This window comes from Cajanus cajan, chromosome 2 (genome assembly GCF_000230855.2).
Source record: "Cajanus cajan strain Asha chromosome 2, NIPB_CcT2T_4, whole genome shotgun sequence".
In the NCBI taxonomy this organism is placed as follows: Eukaryota; Viridiplantae; Streptophyta; class Magnoliopsida; order Fabales; family Fabaceae; genus Cajanus; species Cajanus cajan.
The window spans coordinates 1,831,794-1,856,467 of record NC_138518.1 but is presented as its reverse complement, the minus strand read 5'-3'; the positions used below and the strand labels follow the sequence as shown (position 1 = coordinate 1,856,467).

The 24,674-nt window shown below is 36.3% G+C and overlaps 1 protein-coding gene across 4 annotated transcripts; it reads right to left on the bottom strand.

Annotated features, from left to right (window-relative positions):
* Positions 1-274: 274 nt before the first annotated feature.
* Positions 275-4,972, bottom strand: LOC109788793 (carbonic anhydrase, chloroplastic). Of its 4 annotated transcripts, none has more exons than XR_002238778.3 (10): positions 4,689-4,971; positions 3,337-3,395; positions 3,103-3,252; positions 2,946-2,994; positions 2,317-2,433; positions 1,956-2,009; positions 1,755-1,840; positions 1,202-1,307; positions 593-815; positions 275-452 (listed from the first exon to the last, which is right to left on the bottom strand). XR_002238778.3 is itself a non-coding variant. In XM_020347617.3 (10 exons), the coding sequence occupies exons 1-10, from the start codon at positions 4,890-4,892 to the stop codon at positions 414-416; spliced, it is 1,023 nt and encodes a 340-aa protein (XP_020203206.1). In that variant the 5' UTR covers positions 4,893-4,972; the 3' UTR covers positions 275-413. The 4 variants fall into 4 exon arrangements, 3 of the variants coding, with proteins under 3 accessions (XP_020203206.1, XP_020203207.1, XP_020203208.1); XM_020347617.3 differs by having other exon boundaries at positions 657-815; positions 4,689-4,972; XM_020347618.3 differs by having other exon boundaries at positions 612-815.
* Between the last annotated feature and the right edge of the window lie 19,702 nt (positions 4,973-24,674).

The window sequence follows — 24,674 nt, the reverse complement described above, 5'->3', positions numbered from 1 at the left end:
TTTCATTAAAAAAAAACTCTTACTAATGCTTGTACTGTGTAACATTTATTGATAAAATTATAATCAATTTCTCTCACACATTATGCAAAAACGATTTATTTAACAAGAAATTATGTTTAATTTTTACATGTGCAAAAGCTTGTTGTATTATAATAAGATTAGTCTTTGACTTAATAGATCGAAGAAAAAAAATAGTCTTGCCTCTCTTTTTGTCACCCGCTATAAAAGGATGGGTTGAATAATGAGAAAATTGTTTCAAGAAGATGGACAACTCTTATTAAAAGTAGAATTTCCGACATGCATAGATCCAGTTCATAGTTTCATATAATATATATATATTTATAAAATATCATATGATGAAGGTAGATAGCTATGCTTCTTGATTGCAGACACACGACCTCTAAGCATGGCCCCTATAGCTTCCAATGCAGAATGGTGGCCACATCTTTAACCTAAAAAAGAAGAAAAATGCAGTGGTGAAAGACCATGCATTAAGTTCACTTTGCTTGAAGAACTTCAATTAATTATTAGGAAATAAACTTGGCACATTATTATTATTATCATCATAACAAGGGCAATTAACACATAGTACATTTTAGATAGGAGAATACTTAGGGAAGCAAGATGAGGTCATTCATAATGGTTGATGTTCATACGGAGAAAGAGGATGCAAGGCCAAAGTGAAGGCCCCAGAGCTCAAAAGATCCCTTAACAAAGTCATAGTATCCTCCTTTCAGTGCCAATGTGTTGTTCACCAACCCATCTCTAACAAATGGGTATGTTAGCAAGTTTCCAAGGGAAACATTCACAGCTTCCTGCACATACATAATCCAATTCAACTTGTTAGCATCATCACCATCATGCCTTTATTTTACTTCTAAATTAACTTTATTTTTTCTTGTTTAAGATGAAATAGAGAGTATTTTCTTATCAAAAGTTAAGGACTTAAAATTATATTATAGTGTAAATAATACTGACATGTGACCTTAATTATTTGAAAAACATTATGCTTTATAAGGGATATTGTTATAAACATTGGAAAAGAAAAAAATGAACATTATTATATGCAATCTCATGAAATACCAGGAGATGTTAATGTAAATTACTCTATATAAGTTAAACACTATATGAATTTTATGAAAAGTATTAGAAAACGTTTATCTAGTTTGTGGCTTGTACTATTGTTGTGTCTCATATATACCTTCTCACAGTGTGTGCATAGCTCTGCAAAAGGTGCATTCGCATGCTGTGCCTTCACCTTTGCCTTTGCAGGTAAGCCAATTTTGACCCACTCCTCAATAAAATCACTGCATACAAAAAATAAAAAATCAAAAGTGAAATTTCTTATTGAGTCATGTGTGACCTTTTGTAATAAAAAAATAATATTTATATTTTTTATATAGTTTTTTACACGTTTGTTTCAATTTTCCAAAATAATCAGGAACCAAAAAAAATATATAATCTGATTAAAATCATAAGTTTTTTTTTTTATAATAATTCTCATGAAATCGTCTCTTATTCTAAAAAAAACAATTTTTATGATCGTGGAGAGAAACATAAATTAGCTTATGCATGCTTTTTTTTTTATATTTAAAAATCGTTAAATTATTTTATAACTGAATTATTATTCTTTAATCTCTCATATTTGGTTCCAATTTCAACAAATCAAGTAAAATTTGTGCATCAAATAATAACGACCTAGGGTAAATAATTGATGGAGAAGAGTAATTTTCATGGAGAGCAAAATGACATACGTGGAGTAGGTTCCATCATATGGGAAAGACAAAAGCCCCTTAATACCACCACAAGCACTGTGTCCAATGACCACAATGTTGGACACCTGTAGAAAAATTAGAAGGGTTACAAATTCTTGACATTTCCCACCATTGGTAAAGTACACTATGCCTGAAATTGTGTGCAGTTAATTATTTATCTTCTAATGATTGGTAGCATACCTTGAGATGCAAAACAGCATACTCAATGGCTGCCCCAGCTCCAGAGTATTTTGACTGATACACAACAGATTAAAACAAACAAAGTTTGAGCACCTCATTGAGAATAATTCAAGGACAAACTTAACTACAAAAAGATAAATAATAATAAAGTACTCCTATATAGATGGAATTAGAATTTTTTTGTCAATAATATGTAATTAAAAATTATATCAAATGTAAATATATATTATCAATGTAAAATTTTGATATCAATTAAAAAATAACACCAACTATATTTATGATATCTGTATCCGAGTTTTTTTTGGATAATTGAATTAAGACATGTCAATGAGGAGTGTTATTGTATTGGAAACATATATACCTGGTCATATGGTGGAACAATGTTAGCAACATTTCTGACCACAAAGGCCTCTCCAGGTTGGAAATCTAGCACATGAGATGGGCACACCCTTGAGTCTGAGCAAGCAAACACCATAAACTGGAAGGAAAAAAGAAGACAAAATTAGTCGTATAAGACAAAATTCATTTTAAATCAAAAAGGGAGGTTCTACTTTATAAATAATTCATGAGTAAATAGTTTATGCATGGTCAGTGTAAATGGTTTTTTCCACTGTCAATCCTCCAAGCATAAATTGAGTTTGTTGATTTGAAAAATAATTAAAAACCATAATTATCATGAGATTTATAATTAAGGGTCTATTGAAATGAATTTCTCAGTAATCATTTAGAGAAGAAGAAAATGAGAAAAAAAGAGTAAAAATAAGGTCTTTAGAAACTAAAATTATCATACGTATAAATTAATTTGTAAAAACTATCTTATATTGACTTCTTTTTATATATAAATTAATTTTAGTTTATAGAAAAAAAATAATTTTTTTTCTTTGAAATACTTAAAAAAATTTAGCCAAACAAACTTGGATTAATAATATAATTCTTTTTTTTTTCAATGACTGCATAGAATTTGAACTCATAACTCATCACAAAAAATACCTTGGGGCTCTGGCCTTTGGCAAGTTCACCATACAAAGCTGGGCTCTTGCTGTGGAATAATAATAATAATAAAAAAAATAAAAAATGAGAAAGCTTAAGCTCAAAGAAAGAAGTAGTAGTAGTAGTGTATATATATATATATATAGTGATGACTAACTCATATTTCTCCTTCTTGAAGTAAAGGAAACCAGATTTGATCCTGTCTGAGGCTTCAGATGATGGGATGCCATCAGATGATGATGTCCCCAGTGAAGCTGTTATCTGCTCCACTCTCTCAGCTGCTGATGCTCTCAGTTCACCCTTCTCCCTTTATTTCATCACAAATATTGTATTATATAACATAATATATACTTAATTCACATCATAGCTAGAGTGTTTCATATATATTTACCTCAACAATTTCTGGAGCTCTTCAATAGCTTGCTCATAGTCCTTTCCCATATCCTCTCTCTCCAAAAATAAATAATTAAATACGTGTCAGTTCAAAAAAGAAACGAGAAACGAAAAGCAATTTTCTAATTATTAAAATGAAATTTTAACATAAGTTAATAACTAGGATAGGGTACTAAAGAAAATAAATATTCAGAATTCAATTATGTGAATAAATAGTTCTGTCAAACCTCGGAAAAGTGAAAATGTGATTTTACACTGTCTGAGGAATAATTAGTTGATAATTTGGTTGGCAAAACTTGATTTTGAATGGACTTTTTCTTCTATGGCAGTTTGCATATGCTTCTTTATTCGCCTTAGAATCCTCCAACTAAGACACCTCCCACATCAACGCTAATTCATGTTATATATAGTTTTTATTTTTGGTATGAATTTTCTCCCTAATAAGATAATTTTTTATTTGTATGGTGCTGGCTGCTTACACATACTAGTTGTGCAATAATAAATCCATGCCACACACCTGTCTTTGTTACCTAACTAAGCTACCAATGTGCATATGTCGTATGGTAGATGCCAAAGAAAGATCAAACGGTTTTTCACGTGAAAACTACACTTTTAAACACACACTGAAATAGTAGTCTTCCAAGCAGCAACCAAATTCACCCCAGTTAAGTAGTATGTTAGATTGTTAAGCACATGATCACTTAAGCCAAATAACTTAAATGTAGTTATACTTGGCTGTTTCAGCATTGTTCTATGATTAAAACTAGAGTTTCAATTCAGTAACATGCGTAAAAAAACTTGAATGTAGTACTATGTCAGCATTTGAGTTTCATCTCATTAATATATGTAATAAAGTATTTTTTAAATATCAACATGTATTACTGAGATAAAACTTGAATAATAATTGAAAAACAATACTAATAGTGATATAAGTATTATACCTAAGTTTTGTCATAATAGGATAAAGCTTACATGCAATACTATATGTTGTTGATGATATTCTCTTATAAGAATTAAAGTTTCATTTTGATAATACATGTAATAAAGGATTCCATTAGATACCAACATGTTTTATTAAAGTAAAATTTCTGATTGAAGAACAATATCAACAATATCATATCATAAGTAATGTATTTAGTTTTGTCTTAACATATAATACTAAAATGAAACTTTCATTTTGACCTTAAAATAACATCAAACATGTAATGAACTATGTTTAATTTTTGTCACATTAAAATATGTCGCAACCAAACACACATTGTTATGAAAGACAAGAAACACACAAAACAAAATAACAATGTGATTTGAATTTATGAATGATCAAAAAAGTGTAGTCATTGGTATATATACCACAGTGGGGGTGATGATGGGGGCAGGAGCAGCAAAGACAGGCCTGTCTTGAATGAGAGAAGGGAAAGAAGAGGAAGAAGAAGGAGAAGAAGAAGGGGTGCTAAGGGATGCAAAGACTGAAGGTCTTAATGTGGCCTTGTTGAGAGAACCTTTGGCTGGGGAAATGGAAGAGAGGCACCACCCGTTTATGGAAGAGGTCGACATTGTGCAATGAGGACTCAAATGCTTATGCTATATAGCCCTTAGTGGCAATGGGGTGTGGCATGTCAATTGGGTATCCCCATTTTATGTGACATTAGGTAGATAATGAAAACGAAAGCCAAACAAAGGAGAGCTTCATTCCTATCCTTTTAGATGAGGTTTGAATGTTGGAGATTAACTATGAGAGAATGACCATAACCCTTTGTCACTTTGGATCACCCATACCATACCCTTTTTGCCTTGCATTTACCTTCACAAACATGTACAACACACAAAATTGAAACAATTTCTAGGTACACTACTAATTAAATTTGCTTTTTTGACTTCTGGGTGCTTAGCACATTGTTAAATGAGGACCATAGCATTGTTTGGAGATATTATCTATGAGATTCACGTTAATTCTTATGAGGGCATTCAGATAATAATAAAGAAGAAATTGTGGTAGTGGGTATTCCAAGGGACTTAATGCAGAGATTTATTGGTGTAGGGTACATGTGTCTCCTTTCAATTTGTGTGTCATGACATGCACTCAATGCCGGGTTGCCACGTGTGTTGAAAATGTTATTGCTTATGACCCGGCTGAAAGGGACAAAACATTATTGCATTTGCAGTAACTATGTTTCTATTCACTGCTTTTGCTATAATCTTGGAGGAATATTCATCTCATTTGTGTCCTATATACAATTTTATACAGTAGTACTACAATTTTATACAGTAGTACTATAATGCAATCCTTTCACTTAGTGAAATGTTAGATCGCTCTATATTTCCTCTGACTTGAATTGCATCTCTTGTGTTTTCTACATGAAGCTTCAAATTCAACATGGTTGGGTGATCCAGAGTGATCCAACAATTCACTAAGTAAAAGGAAATAGCTGCTTTTTACATTGTTAGAGGGGTGGGTTTTTTTTTGTTTTTTTTTTTATAACACAATTATTCCTTATAAAAAGTAATCAAATTTAAGTCAAATAAGATTATTATATAGAACAAATTCTCTTTCTAAGCATTTAACGTAATTACATGTCCAAAATTCAAATTCAACACTATAAGTTAATTAAGTTGTAACGATTAATATCAGTTGGTATGTATGTCAGGCAGTATACATGGGTGTATGATTAGCAAAAGTATTTACTTTTTACACTTTTAATTATAGAATTTTTAGTTTGTTTGTACTTTACTTTCTGTTTATAGAATTTTGGCACAATTTCAATCTAATCCAATTTCTTTTATTTTTCTTATGTAAGTACACTGTCTCCCGCTGCAGTCTCAAATTAATATGTTTCCCAGAATCGAATGCCAAAATTGACAAAAAGATAAATAAAAGATGTGAGAGGTAAATTGCCAAAATTGACGAAAAAAATCACATTTATATTATTAAGTGACAGAATGAAGAACAAAATATTGGGAATTATTTAATATATTTTATGAGGCTTCTCTATCCATTGGTAACCAATGGTTGATATGTGACGAAGCAGATAAATCCATTGGTAAGTGGTATCGAAGCTGTGGACCTAATAGATAAAACCCTATCCTTGAAGCTTTGAATTTGTGGCTCTGGATTTAAATTTCGCCACTGTGTTGTATGTGTTGTTCTTATATATACACACATACATAAGCTTAAAACAGTATCCTATGGATTCACTTGAAGCCTTTTTTCTACAAAATTTAGCTAGCAGTAGAAATATTTTTCATTTTCAGGGAAGTACTACAAGCCTGTCTAAGAACATGTTTGTTTGAACAGAATTGTCTGAATTAGAAAATACATGTCATTTTTATAAAAAGAAAAAAGGAACATGTTTGCTTCCACCTACATTATTTAGGAAAGCTACTATATTAATAAATTTGTTCCATACAATCATTAAATAAGTTAAGTTCAATTAAATTTACAATCATTTCCACAGGATTTTTTTTTTATTTAATCATTAATGTAAATATTTTAATTTTTATACATTGTATACTATCAACTAATACAAGAAATATAAATATTAATGTGATTATTATAAAATTTAATAAATTATTTACATAGTCAGTATACCAGTTTTTAATTGAATAACAACGAACCTTTAGTTGTAAATACAAAAACTATTTTCTGTTCACCAAAAAAAAAACATAAAGTATTTTCTCAATTAATTAATAATGTGTATAAATTTTGTCTTATTTATTTATTTATTTTTACTAAGAAAAAGATTAACCAATGTTATGTTGTTAAAGACATAAAAGTAGAAAATTTTCATTAAAAATGTTATTAATGTACTTTTACCATGATTTTAATACCTCCCTAATGTAATTAATTTCTCAAAAAAAAAATATTTTTATTATTGATTCTTACAGAATATTTAAATAATGGTGGTGTGTAAATTACTCATGAATGTGAGGATCCACCTAAGAATACTAAGTTTAGACTTATCAACAAATAAATATTTGCTATTATTTTTTTTTAAGTAAAAAGGTTACATATATTGTTGATAAAAAAACTTAACATATACTTGAACTTGCATGCAATAATCTATGCGAAAGTATAATAGAGGAGGAGAGAAACATACATTCCCAGCCAAAGCTGCATCAGAATCATTGGGCAGTCACCATGGCAGAAATTCTTATTAGTCATTGTAATGTAATGATGAAGAAGCAAGCCAAGTTGGAGAGATTAATAATATCAACAAAATTGAAGTGATGAAGGAGGGTTTTGCTATAGAAGAAGAGAGATTGGTGCAGAGTAACTAGGAATGGAAAAGAGGAGTTTTTCAAATGAGTGATGACCAACCATGGTTGTTATATTACACTCTACAATTGTGCCATTTGATTTTCATGTCAACATTCAATGTGTTCTATGATGAGATTATGTCGACATTTTTCCATGTCCTGTTTCGGGTACCTCCACCGACATTCAAAAATATTAATGAACTGATAGTTATATATCTATCTATATATATATATCATAGAAAATGTATTTAAGTGACACAACTATTAATTGCATTAGTTGTCTAATGATGTAAGTTGAACTAACCAAAAACAATTAGTTTGATTTATTTCATATTTACTTTTTTTTTTAAATTGATTTGAACTAAATTAGATCAATCAATAATTAATTGATTTGATCAAAATTATCGACTAAATGATTATGAGACCTGTCCTAAAATACGAGTGTGAGTAATTTCAATATAAAAAAATATTAATTGATTTGATTCAGTTGATTAAATTAACAATTGAAGCATCAATGAGGAGCCCTTTGTGAATAAGTTGAAAAGAGTAGTTATAAAATGTACTCTTGATGTTATTTGTTATTATTGGGTTAAAATATTGGAATTGAATCATGGGTGAGGAGTGAAGAACATGAACACATAGCTGATGAATGGAGTTTAGATGACATCATATTTGTATTTGGAGACTGCATGAGTCAATGTGTGACCTCATTGCATGATGAACGTTGACTATGGGCTTTTGGGCCTTGTACTAATCTATTAAGCCATTGGCCCAAATGATCCAACTGACCCAAACATTTTTCACAGACAAATGTTCTTTACACCCATCCATTTTCTCCATACACTTTTCATTTCATTAATCTTCCAAAAACACCCTTCCCTTTCTATCATTCCAGAATGGATGTAATGGAACATATTTAATAATCTAGAATAAATGTTTCTCAACACATTTTTTAATATTTCAGATCGAGTGTTATAGAAGATGTTATTGAAATAAGGATAGTTTGAGAATTTTTTATTTTTTTTTAAATGATGGGTTTAGGGGACAAAAAACATGTGTGCAGGAAATATTTATCAAAAACAACAACTCTAGCTACAAGTTTTAGAAAGTTAATTATTTTCAAAAAAAAAAAAAAAAAGAAGTAAGTATTGTGTTTTTTAATAAAATTTTCTTTATACACATGATAAAAAATCAAAACATTCATAACGTATTTAAAAACATTCAATTATTTACCATTAGAATTTAGTGGTAAATAGTATGTAATAATGAAATGCTAATTAAGTTAGTTTTTGTACTTAAATTATACTGTTTTCTTTAGTGTTTTGAAGTATTTGTGGCAAAATTTCTGTATGATTGGGTCACCCAATTGCAATACAGAAAAAAGTTGTTCTGATTCCTCATTTAAAAAAAAAAAAAAAAGAAGAAGTAATTACAATTAAAGTGTTTCAGAACATTATCCAAACCAAATTCTAATGAAGAAATTAAAGAAGCTATGAAAAGTATAGACTTTACATATTGGGGTGCAACTTTTTCTTGCTTTTGCGACCGTATTGGGAGTTAAAATGATAAAGGATTAAAGCAACATCACCTCCTAAGAAGGTACCACATAGGGCACTTGATGTTAGCTTAACACCTAGTCATTTATTTATGTTTATGTTCCTAGTCAACATTTTCATCATTGCACATATGCCCTTTTTCTTCTTCGTTGAAAAGTCCTCAAAATTCACTTTTAATTTTTATTTATTTTTTCATTTTCATTTTCTCCACTCTTCATATCTTCATATTTATGTTTGGGTAAATTTATTTTAAAAAATATTTTTAAGATAAAAAAAAATTAAATATTTTTTTTTCTATAAATTAAAATTATTTTTTATAAGTTAAAAACAAAATTTTAGAGAAATTAATTAATAAAAAAGAGTTCTTCCAAATTAACTCCTTATGTGTAAACTACTTTTTTACTAATAGAAAAATTATTCTTTTTTAAAAAATATTTATAAATAAGTTATCCAAATACAATTGTGTATTTCAATTTTCATTCGAAACTTCTAAAGTGAACGTTCACACTTTTTTAAAGACATAACAGGAGAAACAAGGATGTTATGTGAATGTTTAGATATCAATTTTAAATTATATGCAATGAAAAATACACATTTTAAAACAAAAAAATCAAAAGTTTGTGAGTACCGTAAATTTTTTCAACTCAATTGAGTTAAATTCAATTGTTTCAAACACATTATGTATAATTGAGTTGAACGACAAATCGATTATTTTTCAAACACAACAATTATTCTATGCCACTCTTTTTTATTAGATACATTTTAAAAAAATTATAAATTAGTTTAAATATATTTTTAGTATGTAAAATAAGTAAATTTTATTTTTGGTTAGGCAAAAAAACTTATTTGTTTTTCATTATTCTAAATGTTAGAATCAGTTTTTTATCTCAAGAAACTAATTAAATTTTAATTTTGACTCTTGTAAAATATATTTTTTTTAACTTTTATCTCTTTAAAATCTAAAGTTGTTATTTTTTTTGTCTTTATTATTAATTTTAAAATAGATAAATAATATTTATTTTAAATATAAAAATAAATAAATAAATAAATAAAAAGTAGATGTCCCTCATGTTGTTATGGTATCACACACAATAATCAAGAAATTAGACACAAATAGTTAAATAATGTGTTGAACTTAATATTGAATCTTTCAAGTAACATGCAAGTTTGATCTTTAACGAAAAATATTTTTTTATCAAATTTTATTTATTTATCTTCCGATCAAACAAAATTATTCAAAAATAAAATGTTAAGACATTGATGTAAAAGAAAAAAATGTCACATATAATTATAGATGTCATCTAATATATGGTAACTTATATTTTTAATAAATTAATAAATAATTAAAAAGTATAAAAAATAGTCAAAAATAAAAGCAATACTTTAAAAATTTAAAGAGATAAAAAATTAAATATTTTTTTACATAAAAAAATATTTAATTTATAAAAATAAAAAATATATTTAAAAATTTTAAGTTTCTACATAAGTCTCGCAACTTATTTAATTAACTTTTCTCTAGATTTTATAGTTTCTAATAAGTAGAATAGTGATCCATAAGAATCACCGATAAATAAAAAGTACCAATGTACACTTTACCGAAGTTTATTTTAAAATAAATATTAAAATTTGGAAAAAGATTTTATTATTTATCTTAGTTCTATCCAAACATAATTCTCTACGTAAAAGATATTCAAAGTCTATAATTTATTTATTTTTTTTATGTGAGATTCCATTCCTTCCGCAAGCCCCTTCCATCCTTATTCTCTTTTTCTTTGACTTTCCACTTGCTCTCCTTACCTTCTTCCCCTTTTCTTGATATCTCAAGGTAGCTGTGCTGAGTGAGCTTGGATTTTGCTAGTTAATTTTTGGAGTTCTCTCTTGTTCTTCCGTGTTCGTTCAAGCTCTCTTTCGTCTTTCTCTTCCGTTCGTCTCGTCCCGGAGCTCGGATTTCTTCACCGAGGTAAGGGAAGCTAGTCCTTTGCTTTGTTTGGCCGAAAACGAGTTCTAAGAACTCCTTGATGGTAGGGTGTTTGTTGCATTTGAGCTGAGAACGGTTGAAATTGCTGATTTGGGGGCCTTTCGGGTTTTTGGGGTTTTTGAGAAATTTTGGGGAAATCCTTGAATCGTGATTGCATGTGAGAAATGAAGTGTTTTTATTGATCTTTGGTGAAAATGGGAACTTTTGGCTGGATTGCATGCTGGTTTTATGTTGTGTTTTGCAGGATTTTGGACAAATTTCGAACTTGGGGATGGTTGCTGTTGAATTCGCGCTGGGCGCTGTTCTTCGCGCCGGGCGCGTGACCACCAGGGGACTCCATTTAGGCGAGCCCGCCGGGCGCAATGCTGTGTGCGCTGGGCGAGCTTGCAAATGGGAGTCTCTGGTTGGCCCGCGCCGGGCGTGACTTGGGCTGTGCCGGGCGCGATATCACTGGTGACATGTTTTGGGTACTATGGAGCCGCGCTAGGCACGGGGTTAGACCCGCTGGGCGCGGAGGCTCCTTGGGAGTCTCTGCCAAGAGCACGCCGGGTGCAATGCGAATTGCGCCGGGCGCGAGACCTTGGTAGGTCTCTGCCTTCCCCACGCTGGGCGCGGGTTAGGCCCCGCTAAGCACACGAGATTCCTTGAGTCTCTGCCAGGCAGGCGCTGGGCGCAATTTGGAATTGCGCCAGGCGCGGGAGAGCCTTTGTGTTCTCGGGTTGAGTCTCGCCGGGCGCGAGCACTCTTGCGCTGGGCGTGATGGCCCCTAGTGCTCTGGGGTTGGGCCGCGCTGGGCGCGACCTCGAGCACGCCGGGTGCGAAGGGGATATTGAAACATATGTTGTTGGCTGTTGAATTGTGCTGAACTTGTTAATCAATGTTGTTATGTGCTGAGCTAAGTTGTATTTGATGAATATGCTGTGATGACTAGGTGATAAAGCCGAGATAATAATATTTAGCTGTATTAGAGGTGTATTGTTGAGCTGAAATTGATGAATTAATATGCAAAATTTTATAGTATAGCGGAACTAGAGAAGGTTGGGCTGGATTGTGATAAACAATAAAGCTTTTTGAATTGCTGTGCTGTGTTACGTTGTGTTGTGTTGTGATGTGCCGTGCTGAGTTGTGTGATGCTTTAGCCACTAAGTCGGTACTGTTATTAGCCACATATGTGGTACTGATATGACCGCTAAGTCGGTGCTTTTGTTGCCGCTTCGCGGTGCCGTTATAGCCACTTGAGTGGTGCTGTTGTTGCTGTTAAGCACTGTTGATATTGTCGCATTGCGGTGCTGATATTGTTGAGGGGTATAAGTTGTATAGATGTGCTGATAACTGTAGCGGTTGATTATTATATTGCTATATATATTAGTATGTTGATTTTAATTACACTAGCTTACCCTTTTGTTATTTCCATGATGTTGGACTGCAATGATCATACTATGTATGGGAGCAGAGCAGGGATAGGTGGGCGTCTGATGATGAGTCTTCGGCGGACCAGTAGAGCTGATCGCTTTTGTGATTATTTTGTTGTGTAGCTACTTGGGATAGTAGCATTTGTTTGTAACTTCTTTTGTACACTCTAACTCTAGTTGGATTGAAACATTGTATATATTTATATTCTAGACCCTATAATTATATACTCGTTCTATTCTGTCTAGTGTTTCTGGTGTGCGGTAGTTGGAAGTGTAGTGGCCAGCCAAGTCGTTACACTTTAGTGGTATCAGAGCAGGTCGAGTCTAGTAGACACTCTTTGGGGGTGGTCCCTTTAGGCTTTTTGCTGTGTTATGTTTGTGCTGTGTTGTTTAGCTGTGATGTCTGTTGTGCTGAAATTGCTGTGATGATTTGTTGTGCTATTGATTGTTGTGTGGTTTAGTTATTGTTTACTAAAGATGCTGTTACTTTTGTAGACGATGACTAGGACCAACGAGCAAATAGCCCGTGCCATAGAGATGATGGCTATGGCTATGCAACAGCAAAATGCCTATTTTGCTAGGATGGAGGCTGAGAGAGCTGCAGCTGGTGCAGCAAGACCTACAGGGTCACAGGAGAGTCGGGACCTTGCTGAGTTTCGAAAGTGTAATCCTCCACAGTTTGCAGGAGATGCGGATCCAGAAGTAGCTGATCGCTGGATCCGTGAGCTAGAGAAGATTTTTACTGTACTGGGATGTCCTCCAGAGAGGAGGTTAGCATATGCTGTGTACATGCTTGTTGGGGAGGCTGAACATTGGTGGAGAGGCACCTATCAGATGCTTATTGCTAGAGGAGTTACAGTTGATTGAGAGTGCTTCCGGACAGTGTTTATGGAGAAGTACTTTCTGGAAAGCGTGAGGCATGCCAAGGAGGCAGAGTTTATGCGACTGCATCAGGAAGGGATGACAGTTTCTGAGTATGCGATAAAATTCGAGCACCTGGCTCATTTTTATTCGCAAGGTATAGCTGAGGCCTGGAAATGCAGAAAATTTGTTGATGGGTTGAGATATGAGTTGAGGAGGGTGGTGGTGCCTATGGCCATCACTGAGTTCCCGGCCTTAGTGGAGAAGGCGAAGGTGGTGGAGCGGTTGGAAGGTGGTAACCGTGTTGTGAGGACTGCTGGGGGGCCATCTGGGTCCAAGAAGGGTGAGAGTTAGAGGAAGCCGTATGACAGGCCCTAGTCTCAGCAGGGGGGTTCTGTTGCTCGGCAATCTTCCAGTGCTGCTAGTGGAGGTAGACAGAGTGGAGGTGCCACTCTGAGATGTTTCAGGTGTGATGGGCCCCACTTTGTCAGGGACTGCCCGCACACGGAGAGCCGTTGCTTCAAATGTCATCAGATGGGCCACGAGTCAGCCAACTGCCCTACTAGGGGCAGACCAGAGAGGAGTAATCCGAGGGGTGATGTGCAGAGAGCTGATACTCAGAGGAGTGACAGACCTACTACTGCTGGTAGAGTATTTGCCTTGATAGGTGCTGAGGCTTCGACTTCTTCTGATCTTGTGAAGGGAAAGGGCAAAGCTGCTGGTAAGAATGTGATGATTCTCTTTGACTCTGGTGCTTCCCATTCCTTTATATCCTATGCATGTGCTGCTGTGTTGGGGTGTACCTGTGTGTGATTTGGGGTTGAGACTGCTAGTGTCTACGCCCGCTTCTGCTTCTGTGATTGCTTCTGAATTGTGTGTGGGTTGCCCGGTTGTGGTGAATGAGAAGAAGTACAAGGTGAACCTAATTTGTTTACCTTTGGTGGATATTGACATAATCTTGGGAATGGATTGGTTGTCTGCCAATCGCATTCTAATAGATTGTGCCAATAGGCGGTTGATCTTTCCTCAGGAGGAGGATGAGCTGTTGATCTCAGCTGGCCAAGCTGAGTCCTTGCTGAGAGATGGGGCAGAGTGTTGTCTTCTGCTTGCCACATTGAGTGTTGAGACCGAGCGGGTCATTTCTGAAATTGATGTGGTGCGGGATTATGCCGAGGTGTTTCCCGATGAGGTGCCTGGGTTACCTCCTGTTAGGGAGATTTCAGCATTGACTTGGTTCCAGGTGCAGGACCAGTGTCAGTAGCTCCCTATAGGATGGCTCCTGCTGAACTGGTTGAGCTGAAGGGTCAGTTGGAAGACCTGTTGGAGAAAGAGTTGGTGCGGCCGAGTGTATCGCCGTGGGGTGCTCCTGTGTTGTTGGTGAAGAAGAAGGATGGAGGTAGTCGACTGTGTGTTGATTACCGGCAGCTGAACAAGTTGACCATTAAGAACAAATATCCACTTCCCCGGATAGATGACTTAATGGATCAGCTGAGGGGCGCGTCGGTGTTTTCTAAGATTGACTTGAGGTCAGGATATCACCAGATTAGGGTGAGGGAGAGTGACATACCGAAGACTGCTTTCAGGACTAGGTATGACCACTATTATGTTGTGATGCCGTTCGGTGTGACCAACGCCCCCGTAGTGTTTATGGACTACATGAACATGATCTTCCGGCCGTTTTTGGATAAATTCGTGGTGGTGTTTCTTGATGATATCTTGATCTATTCCAGAACCCCGGAGGAGCATGGAGAGTGCTTGAGGACAGTGTTGGAGATTTTGAAAGCGAAGCAGCTGTATGCTAAGCTTTCAAAATGTGAGTTTTGGTTGGATGAGGTGAAGTTCTTGGGCCAGATGATTTCAGCTGAGGGGATTGCTGTTGATCCGGCTAAGGTGGAGTCGGTGTTGCAGTGGGAGCGCCCGAGGACTGTCACGAATATTCAGAGCTTTGTGGGCTTAGCGGGTTACTATCGTAGGTTCATTGAAGGATTCTCTAAGATAGTAGCGCCTCTGACCCAGCTGACTAGGAAGGAGCAGCCATTCATTTGGACTGATGCCTGTGAGCAGAGTTTTGTTGAGCTGGAGAGGAGGTTAACTACTTCTCCTGTGCTGGTGTTGCCGGATTTGGGTGAGCCTTTTGACGTGTATTGTGATGCTTCTCATCAGGGTCTGGGGTGTGTGCTGATGCAAAACAGGAGAGTGGTGGCATATGCTTCAAGGCATGTGAAGATTAATGAAAGGAACTATCCTACCCATGACTTGGAGTTAGCAGCTGTGGTATTTGCCTTGAAGATCTGGAGGCATTACTTATATGGTGCCCGGTTCAGCGTCTTTAGTGATCACAAGAGTCTGAAGTACTTGTTTGATCAGAAGGAGCTGAACATGAGGCAGAGGCGGTGGATGGAGTTTCTGAAGGATTATGATTTTCAGTTGATGTATCATCCGGGCAAAGCCAATGTGGTGGCAGATGCGCTGAGTAGGAAATCCATCCACATGTCGAGTATGATGATTAGAGAGATGGAGCTGGTTGAGGAGTTCAGGGATTTGAATCTCTTTGTGGAGTTAGCTCAGGATCACATTAGTTGTGGGGCAGTTACCATAACTAATGAGTTCTTGAGGCAGGTTGGACTCAAGCAGTTGCAGGATGAGGAGTTGGTGAGACTTCTTGGTTTGTTGGGTACCGAGAAAGCTGCTGGTTTTGAGCTGGGAGAAGATGGGATCCTGAGGTTCAGAGGCAGGATTTGCTTACCTCAGGATGCTGAGCTGAGGAGAGCTGTATTGGAAGAAAGCCACAAGAGTAGACTTAGCATACACCCGGGTATGACTAAGATGTACCAAGACCTCAAGAAGACTTTCTGGTGGTCTGGTATGAAGAGGGAGATAGCTGAGTATGTGGCAGCTTGTCTGACCTGTCAGAAGGCAAAGGTTGAGCATCAGAAGCCGAGTGGGTTGATGCAACAGATTGAGATTCCCGAGTGGAAATGGGATAACATTACTATGGATTTTATTGTGGGATTGCCTAGGTCAGCTAGGAATAGTGATGCTATTTGGGTCATTGTTGTTCGATTGACCAAGTGTGCGCATTTCTTGCCTGTCAACATCAAGTGGTCCTTGGAGAAGCTGACGCAGTTGTATGTAAAGGAGATAGTACGGTTGCACGGGGTGCCTTCTAGTATTATCTCCGACCGAGATCCGAGGTTCACTTCCCGATTTTGGCAGAGTCTACATCAGGCCCTAGGCACGAAACTGAAGCTGAGTTCTGCTTATCATCCACAGACGGATGGTCAGTCAGAGAGGACAATCCAGTCCTTGGAGGATCTGCTGAGGGCCTGTGTGTTAGACCACTTGGGTAGCTGGGAAGAGGTCCTACCGCTGGTGGAGTTCACTTATAACAACAGCTTTCATGCTAGCATTGGGTTGGCACCATATGAAGCCTTGTATGGCAGAAGATGTAGGACTCCTCTGTGCTGGTACCAGGAGGGTGAGTCAGTGGTTGTGGGACCGGAGTTGATCCTACAGACTACTGAGAAGGTGAAGATGATCCAGGAGAAGATGAAGACTGCTCAGAGTAGGCAGAAATCTTATGCTGACAAGAGGCGTAAGCCTTTGGAGTTTGCCGAAGGAGAACATGTGTTCCTGAAGGTGACTCCGACCTCTGGTGTGGGCAGAGCGCTGAGGGCATGGAAGTTAACACCGAGGTTCGTGGGTCCCTATCAGATAATACAGCGTGTGAGTCCGGTTGCTTATCGGTTGGCTTTTCTACCGTCTCTTTCAAACCTACACGATGTATTTCATGTGTCTCAGCTGAGGAAGTATATTCATGACCCTAGTCATATGGTGGAGCTGGACGATGTACAGGTGAAGGAGAACCTGACCTTTGAGAAGTTGCTGGTAGCTGTGGTTGATCATAAGCTGAAGGAGCTGAGGGGCAAGTCCATTTCTCTGGTAAAGGTGTTGTGGGATGCAGCTACTGGAGAGGCTACTTGGGAGGTGGAGCAGCAGTGCAGGGAGCGGTATCCGTTTCTTTTCCCAAGTAAGTCTGTTTTCGGGGACGAAAACTCTTGTTGTTGGGGAGGTTGTGAGATCCCATTCCTTCCGCAAGCCCCTTCCACCCTTATTCTCTTTTTCTTTGACTTCCCACTTGCTCTCCTTACCTTCTTCCCCTTTTCTTGATATCTCAAGGTAGTTGTGCTGAGTGAGCTTGGATTTTGCTAGCTGATTTTCGGAGTTCTCTCTTGTTCTTCCGTGTTCGTTCAAGCTCTCTTTCGTCATTCTCTTCCGTTCGTCTCGTCCCGGAGCTCGGATTTCTTCACCGAGGTAAGGGAAGCTAGTCCTTTGCTTTGTTTGGCCGAAAACGAGTTCTAAGAACTCTTTGATGGTAGGGTGTTTGCTGCATTTGAGCTGAGAACGGTTGAAATTGCTGATTTGGGGGCCTTTCGGGTTTTTGAGAAATTTTGGGGAAATCCTTGAATCGTGATTGCATGTGAGAAATGAAGTGTTTTTATTGATCTTTGGTGAAAATGGGAACTTTTGGCTGGATTGCATGCTGGTTTTATGTTGTGTTTTGCAGGATTTTGGACTAATTTCGAACTTGGGGATGGTTGCTGTTGAATTCGCGCTGGGCGCTGTTCTTCGCGCCGGGCGCGTGACCACCAGGGGACTCCATTTAGGCAAGCCCGCCGGGCGCAATGCTGTGTGCGCTGGGCGAGCTTGCAAATGGGAGTCTCTGGTTGGCCCGCGCCGGGCGTGACTTGGGCTACGCCAGGCGCAATATCACTGGTGACATGTTTTGGGTACTATGGAGCCGCGCTAGGCGCGGGGTTGGACCCGCTGGGCGTGGAGGCTCCTTGGGAGTCTCTGCCAAGAGCACGCCGGGCGCAATGCGAATTGCGCCGGGCGCGAGACCTTGGTAGGTCTCTGCCTTCCCCACGCTGGGCGCGGGTTAGGCCCCGCTGAGGGCACGAGATTCCTTGAGTCTCTGCCAGGCAGGCTCTAGGCGCAATTTGGAATTGCGCCAGGCGCGGGAGAGCCTTTGTGCTCTCGGGTTGAGTCTCGCCGGGCGCGAGCACTCTTGCGCTGGGCGTGATGGCCCCTGGTGCTCTGGGGTTGGGCCGCGCTGGGCGCGACCTCAAGCACGCCGGGCGTGAAGGGGATATTGAAACATATGTTGTTGGTTGTTGAATTGTGCTGAACTTGTTAATCAATGTTGTTATGTGCTGAGCTAAGTTGTATTTGATGAATATGTTGTGATGACTAGGTGATAAAGCCGAGATAATAATATTTCGCTGTATTAGAGGTGTATTGTTGAGATGAAATTGATGAATTAATATGCAAAATTTTATAGTATAGCAGAACTAGAGAAGGTTGGGCTGGATTGTGATAAACAATAAAGCTTGTTGAATTGCTGTGCTGTGTTACGTTGTGCTGTGCTGTGCTGAGTTGTGTGATGTTTTAGCCGCTAAGTCGGTGCTGTTATTAGCCACATATGTGGTGCTGATATGACCGCTAAGTTGGTGTTGTTGTTGCCGCTTCGCGGTGCCGTTATAGCCACTTGAGTGGTGCTGTTGTTGCTGCTAAGCAGTGCTGATATTGCCGCATTGCGGTGCTGATATTGTTGAGGGGTATAAGCTGTATAGATGTGCTGATAACTGTAGCGGTTGATTATTATATTGCTATATATATTAGTATGTTGATTTTGTTGGTCCCTACGGTTAGAATCTAGAAGGGGGGGTTGAATAGATTCTATGTTATTTTTCCTTTTCTTGTTTGCTTTCTAAATCTTTACCAAACAAATCTTGATTTTAATCAAACCTTTAAACATAAAAAGTAATTCAGAGTTATATATGCACAGCTTATCCAACAAGATTTGAGTAACACAATTAATACAAGATATGTAAAGATTGATTTTATCAATTACCAAGAATCTTTAAAGTTCAGTTTCTGCAGATAATGTTTTTCTTCATACAACATTAATCAAGAAACTTATACAGAATGTAAAGAGTGTAAGGGTTAAGAAAATCATGCACCAAGATATATACTGGTTCAGCCATCCAAAGGCCTACATCCAGTTTCAGATTTAGATACACCTCTAAATCCAGTCAAATCCACTATTGATATTCTTTACATGCACCCTGCACAAGCAATATCCAATCAATGAATTTAACAAGCAAATCTTGACACCCACAAGATTAACAAACCATTTCTTGACTCCACAAGAAACATATAACCCAAGAATATTGATCCCACAATATCCTACTTGAGAAAAACCTATCTCAAGATTTCTCTTTACACAACTCTTCCAGAGATTCTCTAATCTCAAGAGTTAAAACCATTCAAACAATAACCAAAGATCAGAAACGAGTACACCTGTTCGTGTAGATATGATCTTCAACAACGTAAACCAGTTTAGAATGAATTTTCTATATGAACTTCATCTTCTTGAATTGATCTTGCACACTTCTTTTTCCAAAAGTTGATTTTCAGCAGATACGTTCTTTCTTTCTTTTTCAGAAAATCTTTTTCTTTTGCAGTAATGTGCATTCTAAAAAAAAATCTCTCTTTTTTTCGTGTGTAAAAATTCTCTCTTAAAAGCTTCAGTTTTAATCTTATTTAAAGACAATTTTCATGTGCAAGGAAACAGTTATTTCAGTTATTTTCATAACAGAGATAATCTATTACCTGTGATGATAATCTATTACCACGAGTTAGAATAACTGAACTAATTATTTCAGCTCCTGTTTTAATCTATTACCTAACATGGTAATCGATTAACACGATGCCAAAATAACACAAAACTCACATTTGGAACAGAGGTAATCGATTACTTTAAAGAGGTAATCGATTAACACGATCCTTTTTCCTCTTGAAATCATCAGAATCAGTTTGGTAATCTATTACCACACATGGTAATCGATTATTCCAGTATCAATCAGTTTTTCAACATGAGTCAGGTAATCTATTACCAGTTCAGGTAATCTATTCCTTAACTCAGAAAATTTCTGATGTTTTCAAGTTTTCATTTAAAGTCTCAAACACTCAGTAAATTAATACTTCATGTTCTCAACAATGAATGAAATAAGAAAAATGAGTATTATGATATTTTCACCTTCATGTTAATTACTAATTTTTAACACATAACAAACAAACACATACAAGCCTAATCTTTTAAACAATCAATACATTATCCTTTTGACATAGGCTTAAAATAAAAAGCAACATGAACAAAACATCAAAACTAAAACTTCTAGGGAACATCTTCCAGATGTAGATTCTTCAATCTTCAACAATCTCCCCCTTTTTGGTTTTGATGAGCCAAACTCTTCATGTTGACTTTCCCGATCATCATGTTGTTTTGTTTCACTTGTTTGTTTGAAATTTGAACTTGAATTTGAACCTGCATATGTCTAGAACAAAAACTTCCATACAAAGCATTATGCAGTTCTATTTCCATTTCTTTCTTATACAATACATAAACAACCATATAAACATTTAATCAGTTTCTCATGAATTTCTCCCCCTGTTTGGCTTAACCAAACCAAAAAAAACAGAGTAAACAGAGAAATAACATGATACTTATGCAACAAAAACAACAAGCACTTAATAAGACTTTCATCATATAAGCATTAAAAATGTTCAGAAGCATACAAATACTACAACTATTACAAACTTTAAGTCTGAAATATAAATCAAAGTATTTATGCAGAACAAATTAAAATCCAGTGCCTAAAATGTAATGCATAACTAAAGTTCTTCAGGGTAGGGTATGTTCATCGCATCCAGTCGTTCAGATATAGATTCAAAACAAGCCTTCAGCTCTTGATAATCTCTTCTCTGAGTTTCTCTGATGTCATCTAGCTTTGCCAGAACAGATAGCTCAAAAGTAGAAAGAGGCTTGGGCTCTTCAGCTGCTTCCTCTTCTTCAATTTGAACTTCAGGTTGAGACGGCTCTGTAGTCTCAGCAGTAGGAACATCTTCCTTTGTTATCCAACCAGCATCTGTTTTCACTAGCTTCATCATTTTCAGAGCTCTATCCTTGATATCATGAACATCTCTGGTGACCTCTCTTGCTTCACCAGTTAAGGGAACTTTATAGAACATCAATACCTTGCTTATGAACACAGCATATGGACACTTGCAGTCCATTAACCTCCTTGTCTTTAGCATTATGTCTTCTACCACATATACCCAATCAACTTGAATGTTGTTCTTAAAAGCTGCGAGCAGTGCCATATCTTCTTCACTGATTTGTGCGTGATTGCTCCCCCTTGCTGCCAGAATCCAAACAATTACATAATGTAGGAGTCTATCTTCCACTCGTAGACCTCCAGCATTATATGTAATTTTCCTCTTTTCTTTTCTTTTGTATTCTTTATCAGCCTCCCAGGCTGAAACATCCCTCAGCATACTCATAAAAAACGTATCTTTACCTATTGAGAAATTTTTCATCTTTAATTCATTGAAGGTAGGTTTAATACCATTTCTGGTTAATCCACCAATCTTCAAAAATACATCAGCAGATAGAGTAACTTTTATTCCTTTAACTTCTGAAACCAAAGCACCATTTTCATCTCTTCCCAAATTTGAGTAAAAGACCCTAACAAGATCAGGGTAGTACAGTCCACTTAACCCAACAAATTTGCTAACTCCTTTTTAGATGTACCTTGACCTTGAGTAGTAGGACGAGGGTAATCTCTGTTGGCTTTGTGCTTTACACGCTTTCCTTTGCCAAGACTTTCCATGAATGGGGCTTAGGGTTAGGTTTTGAAAGAGATTTTGAGATAGAAAAGGGAACCAGGGGTTTCGTTCGTTTTAGTTTGAAGGAAAAAATGGAGAGAGTTTTGAATTAATTTGAATTCGAAACAGATTTAAAGAGGGTTTTTTTTAGTACAAAAAAAACACAGGGGTTCGCGTCAGGTAATCGATTAACCCAGTTGGTAATCGATTATCTCGCAACTGAAACAGGGTAATTATGCAAGTGAGTGAGTGGTAATCGATTAACCCGCGTGGTAATCGATTATCACAGTGGGTATGCATCAGAAATTGCATCAAAGTAGCAGAGGTAGTCGATTACTGAAAATTGATAATCGATTACTGTTGTTGATTTTTCAGCAATTTCTTCATTTCTTCCAATGGTAATCGATTAACCCGATAGGTAATCGATTATCACAGAGAAATGTGTGCAGATACAGGGCATACTGTGTTTTGTGTGATTTCCTATTATGAATGCACATACATCAAGTTTAAACCTATAAGTGCTTAGCAATTTCATGCATATTCACACAATCATACTTTAATTATGAGATTTAGGATAGATTGGACTCACTAATGATACCAAGATTGGTTCTTAGCTTGAAAAATCTTTCCTTTGGTAGAGGCTTTGTAAAGATGTCAGCAAGTTGATCTTCTGACATTATGAATTTGATGTCACAGTCTCCTTTCTCTACATGATCTCTGATAAAGTGATGTCTAACTTCAATGTGCTTAGTTCTTGAGTGTAGAATAGGATTCCTTGAAATGTTAATTGCACTTGTGTTGTCACACTTCAGTGGTATGTGATCAATCTTCAAACCAAAGTCTTGAAGTTGATGTTTAAACCAAATTGACTGAGCACAGCAGCTTCCAGCAGCTATATACTCAGCTTCAGCAGTTGAGAGTGCTACACAAGCTTGTTTCTTGCTCTGCCACGATATGAGACATTCTCCAAACGTGTGGCACGTTCCACTTGTACTTTTCCTATCCAATTTACAACCAGCAAAATCGGAGTCAGAGTAACCAGTTAAAGATGGAGAAGTACCTTTAGGATACCACAATCCAACATTGATTGTGCCTTTCAAATACTTCAGTATTTTCTTTACAGCCTTCAGATGTGATTCCTTTGGTTTTGATTGGAATCTAGCACATACACATACACTGTACATGATGTCAGGTCTGCTAGCTGTTAGATACAGAAGAGATCCAATGATCCCTCTATACATTGATTCTTCAACATCTTTTCCTGCAATATCACTATCTAGATAACAATTAGGAGACATAGGAGTATTTGATATCTTACAATTCTCCATATCAAATTTCTTTAACAGTTCTTTGCTATATTTAGTTTGATGTAGAAAAATTCCATTTTCCATTTGTTTGACTTGTAGTCCTAGGAAGAAGCTTAATTCTCCCATCATAGACATATCAAACTCCTTCTGCATATTGGAAACAAATTCTCCACAAAGAGATTGGTTAGTTGATCCAAATATTATATCATCAACATAAATCTGAATCAGCAGAATATCTTTTGATTTTCTCTTTATGAAAAGAGTTTTATCAACATTACCTCTTTGAAAGTCATGAGTTAGTAGAAACTTACTCAGCCTTTCATACCATTTCCTTGGAGCTTGTTTCAGTCCATACAAAGCTTTCTTGAGCTTGTAAACATGCTTAGGTAATTTGCAGTCAACAAAACCAGGTGGTTGAGCTACATAAACTTCTTCATCAATTAAACCATTTAAAAATGCACTTTTCACATCCAATTGATATAGTTTGAAATCAAACACACAAGCAAATGCAAGTAAAAGCCTAACAGCTTCTAATCTAGCAACTGGAGCATATGTTTCACCAAAGTCTATACCTTCTTGTTGATTGTATCCTTTGGCTACTAATCTAGCTTTATTTTTAACTATAACACCTTCTTCATTTAGTTTGTTTCTGAAAACCCATTTTGTACCAATGACATTCATATTCTTATTGAAAGGAACTAAAATCCAAACATCATTTCTTTTGAATTGATTCAGTTCATCATGCATGGCCATTATCCAGAATTCATCTTTTAATGCATGTTCCACACATAATGGTTCAATTTGAGAAACAAATGCCATATCATCACTTAGAAGATTAAAAGAGTGTCTAGTAGAAACTCCCTTATTTATATCTCCAAGAATGTTGTCCAGAGATAGATCTTTAGGTTTCCTCCATTCTTTGGGTAGTGATGTGTCTTCAGATGGTGTTTTCTGTTGTTGTTCCAGTTTTTCTTCTTCTTGTGTAATACTGTCACCTATCTCATCTTCATCATTAAGAGATTTTCCTTTTTCAAGGATGTTAGTTTCATCAAAAGTGACATGTATAGATTCTTCAACAGATAAGGTACTTTTGTTAAAGACTCTATATGCTTTGCTAATTGCAGAATATCCAATAAAAACTCCTTCATCAGCCTTAGCATCAAATTTTCCAAGAGTGTCTTTTCCATTATTCAGAACAAAACACTTACAGCCAAACACTTTAAAATGTGAAATGTCAG

Coding starts and splice junctions, on each gene's coding strand:
- LOC109788793 (XM_020347617.3), bottom strand. CDS start 4,892: ATGTCGACCTCTTCCATAAACGGGTGGTGCCTCTCTTCCATTTCCCCA. Junction 2,995..3,102: donor TTCAAGAAGGAGAAATATGA/GTTAGTCATCAC, acceptor ATTATTCCACAG/CAAGAGCCCAGCTTTGTATG. Junction 453..656: donor GCCTTGCATCCTCTTTCTCC/GTATGAACATCA, acceptor CTTCTTTTTTAG/GTTAAAGATGTGGCCACCAT.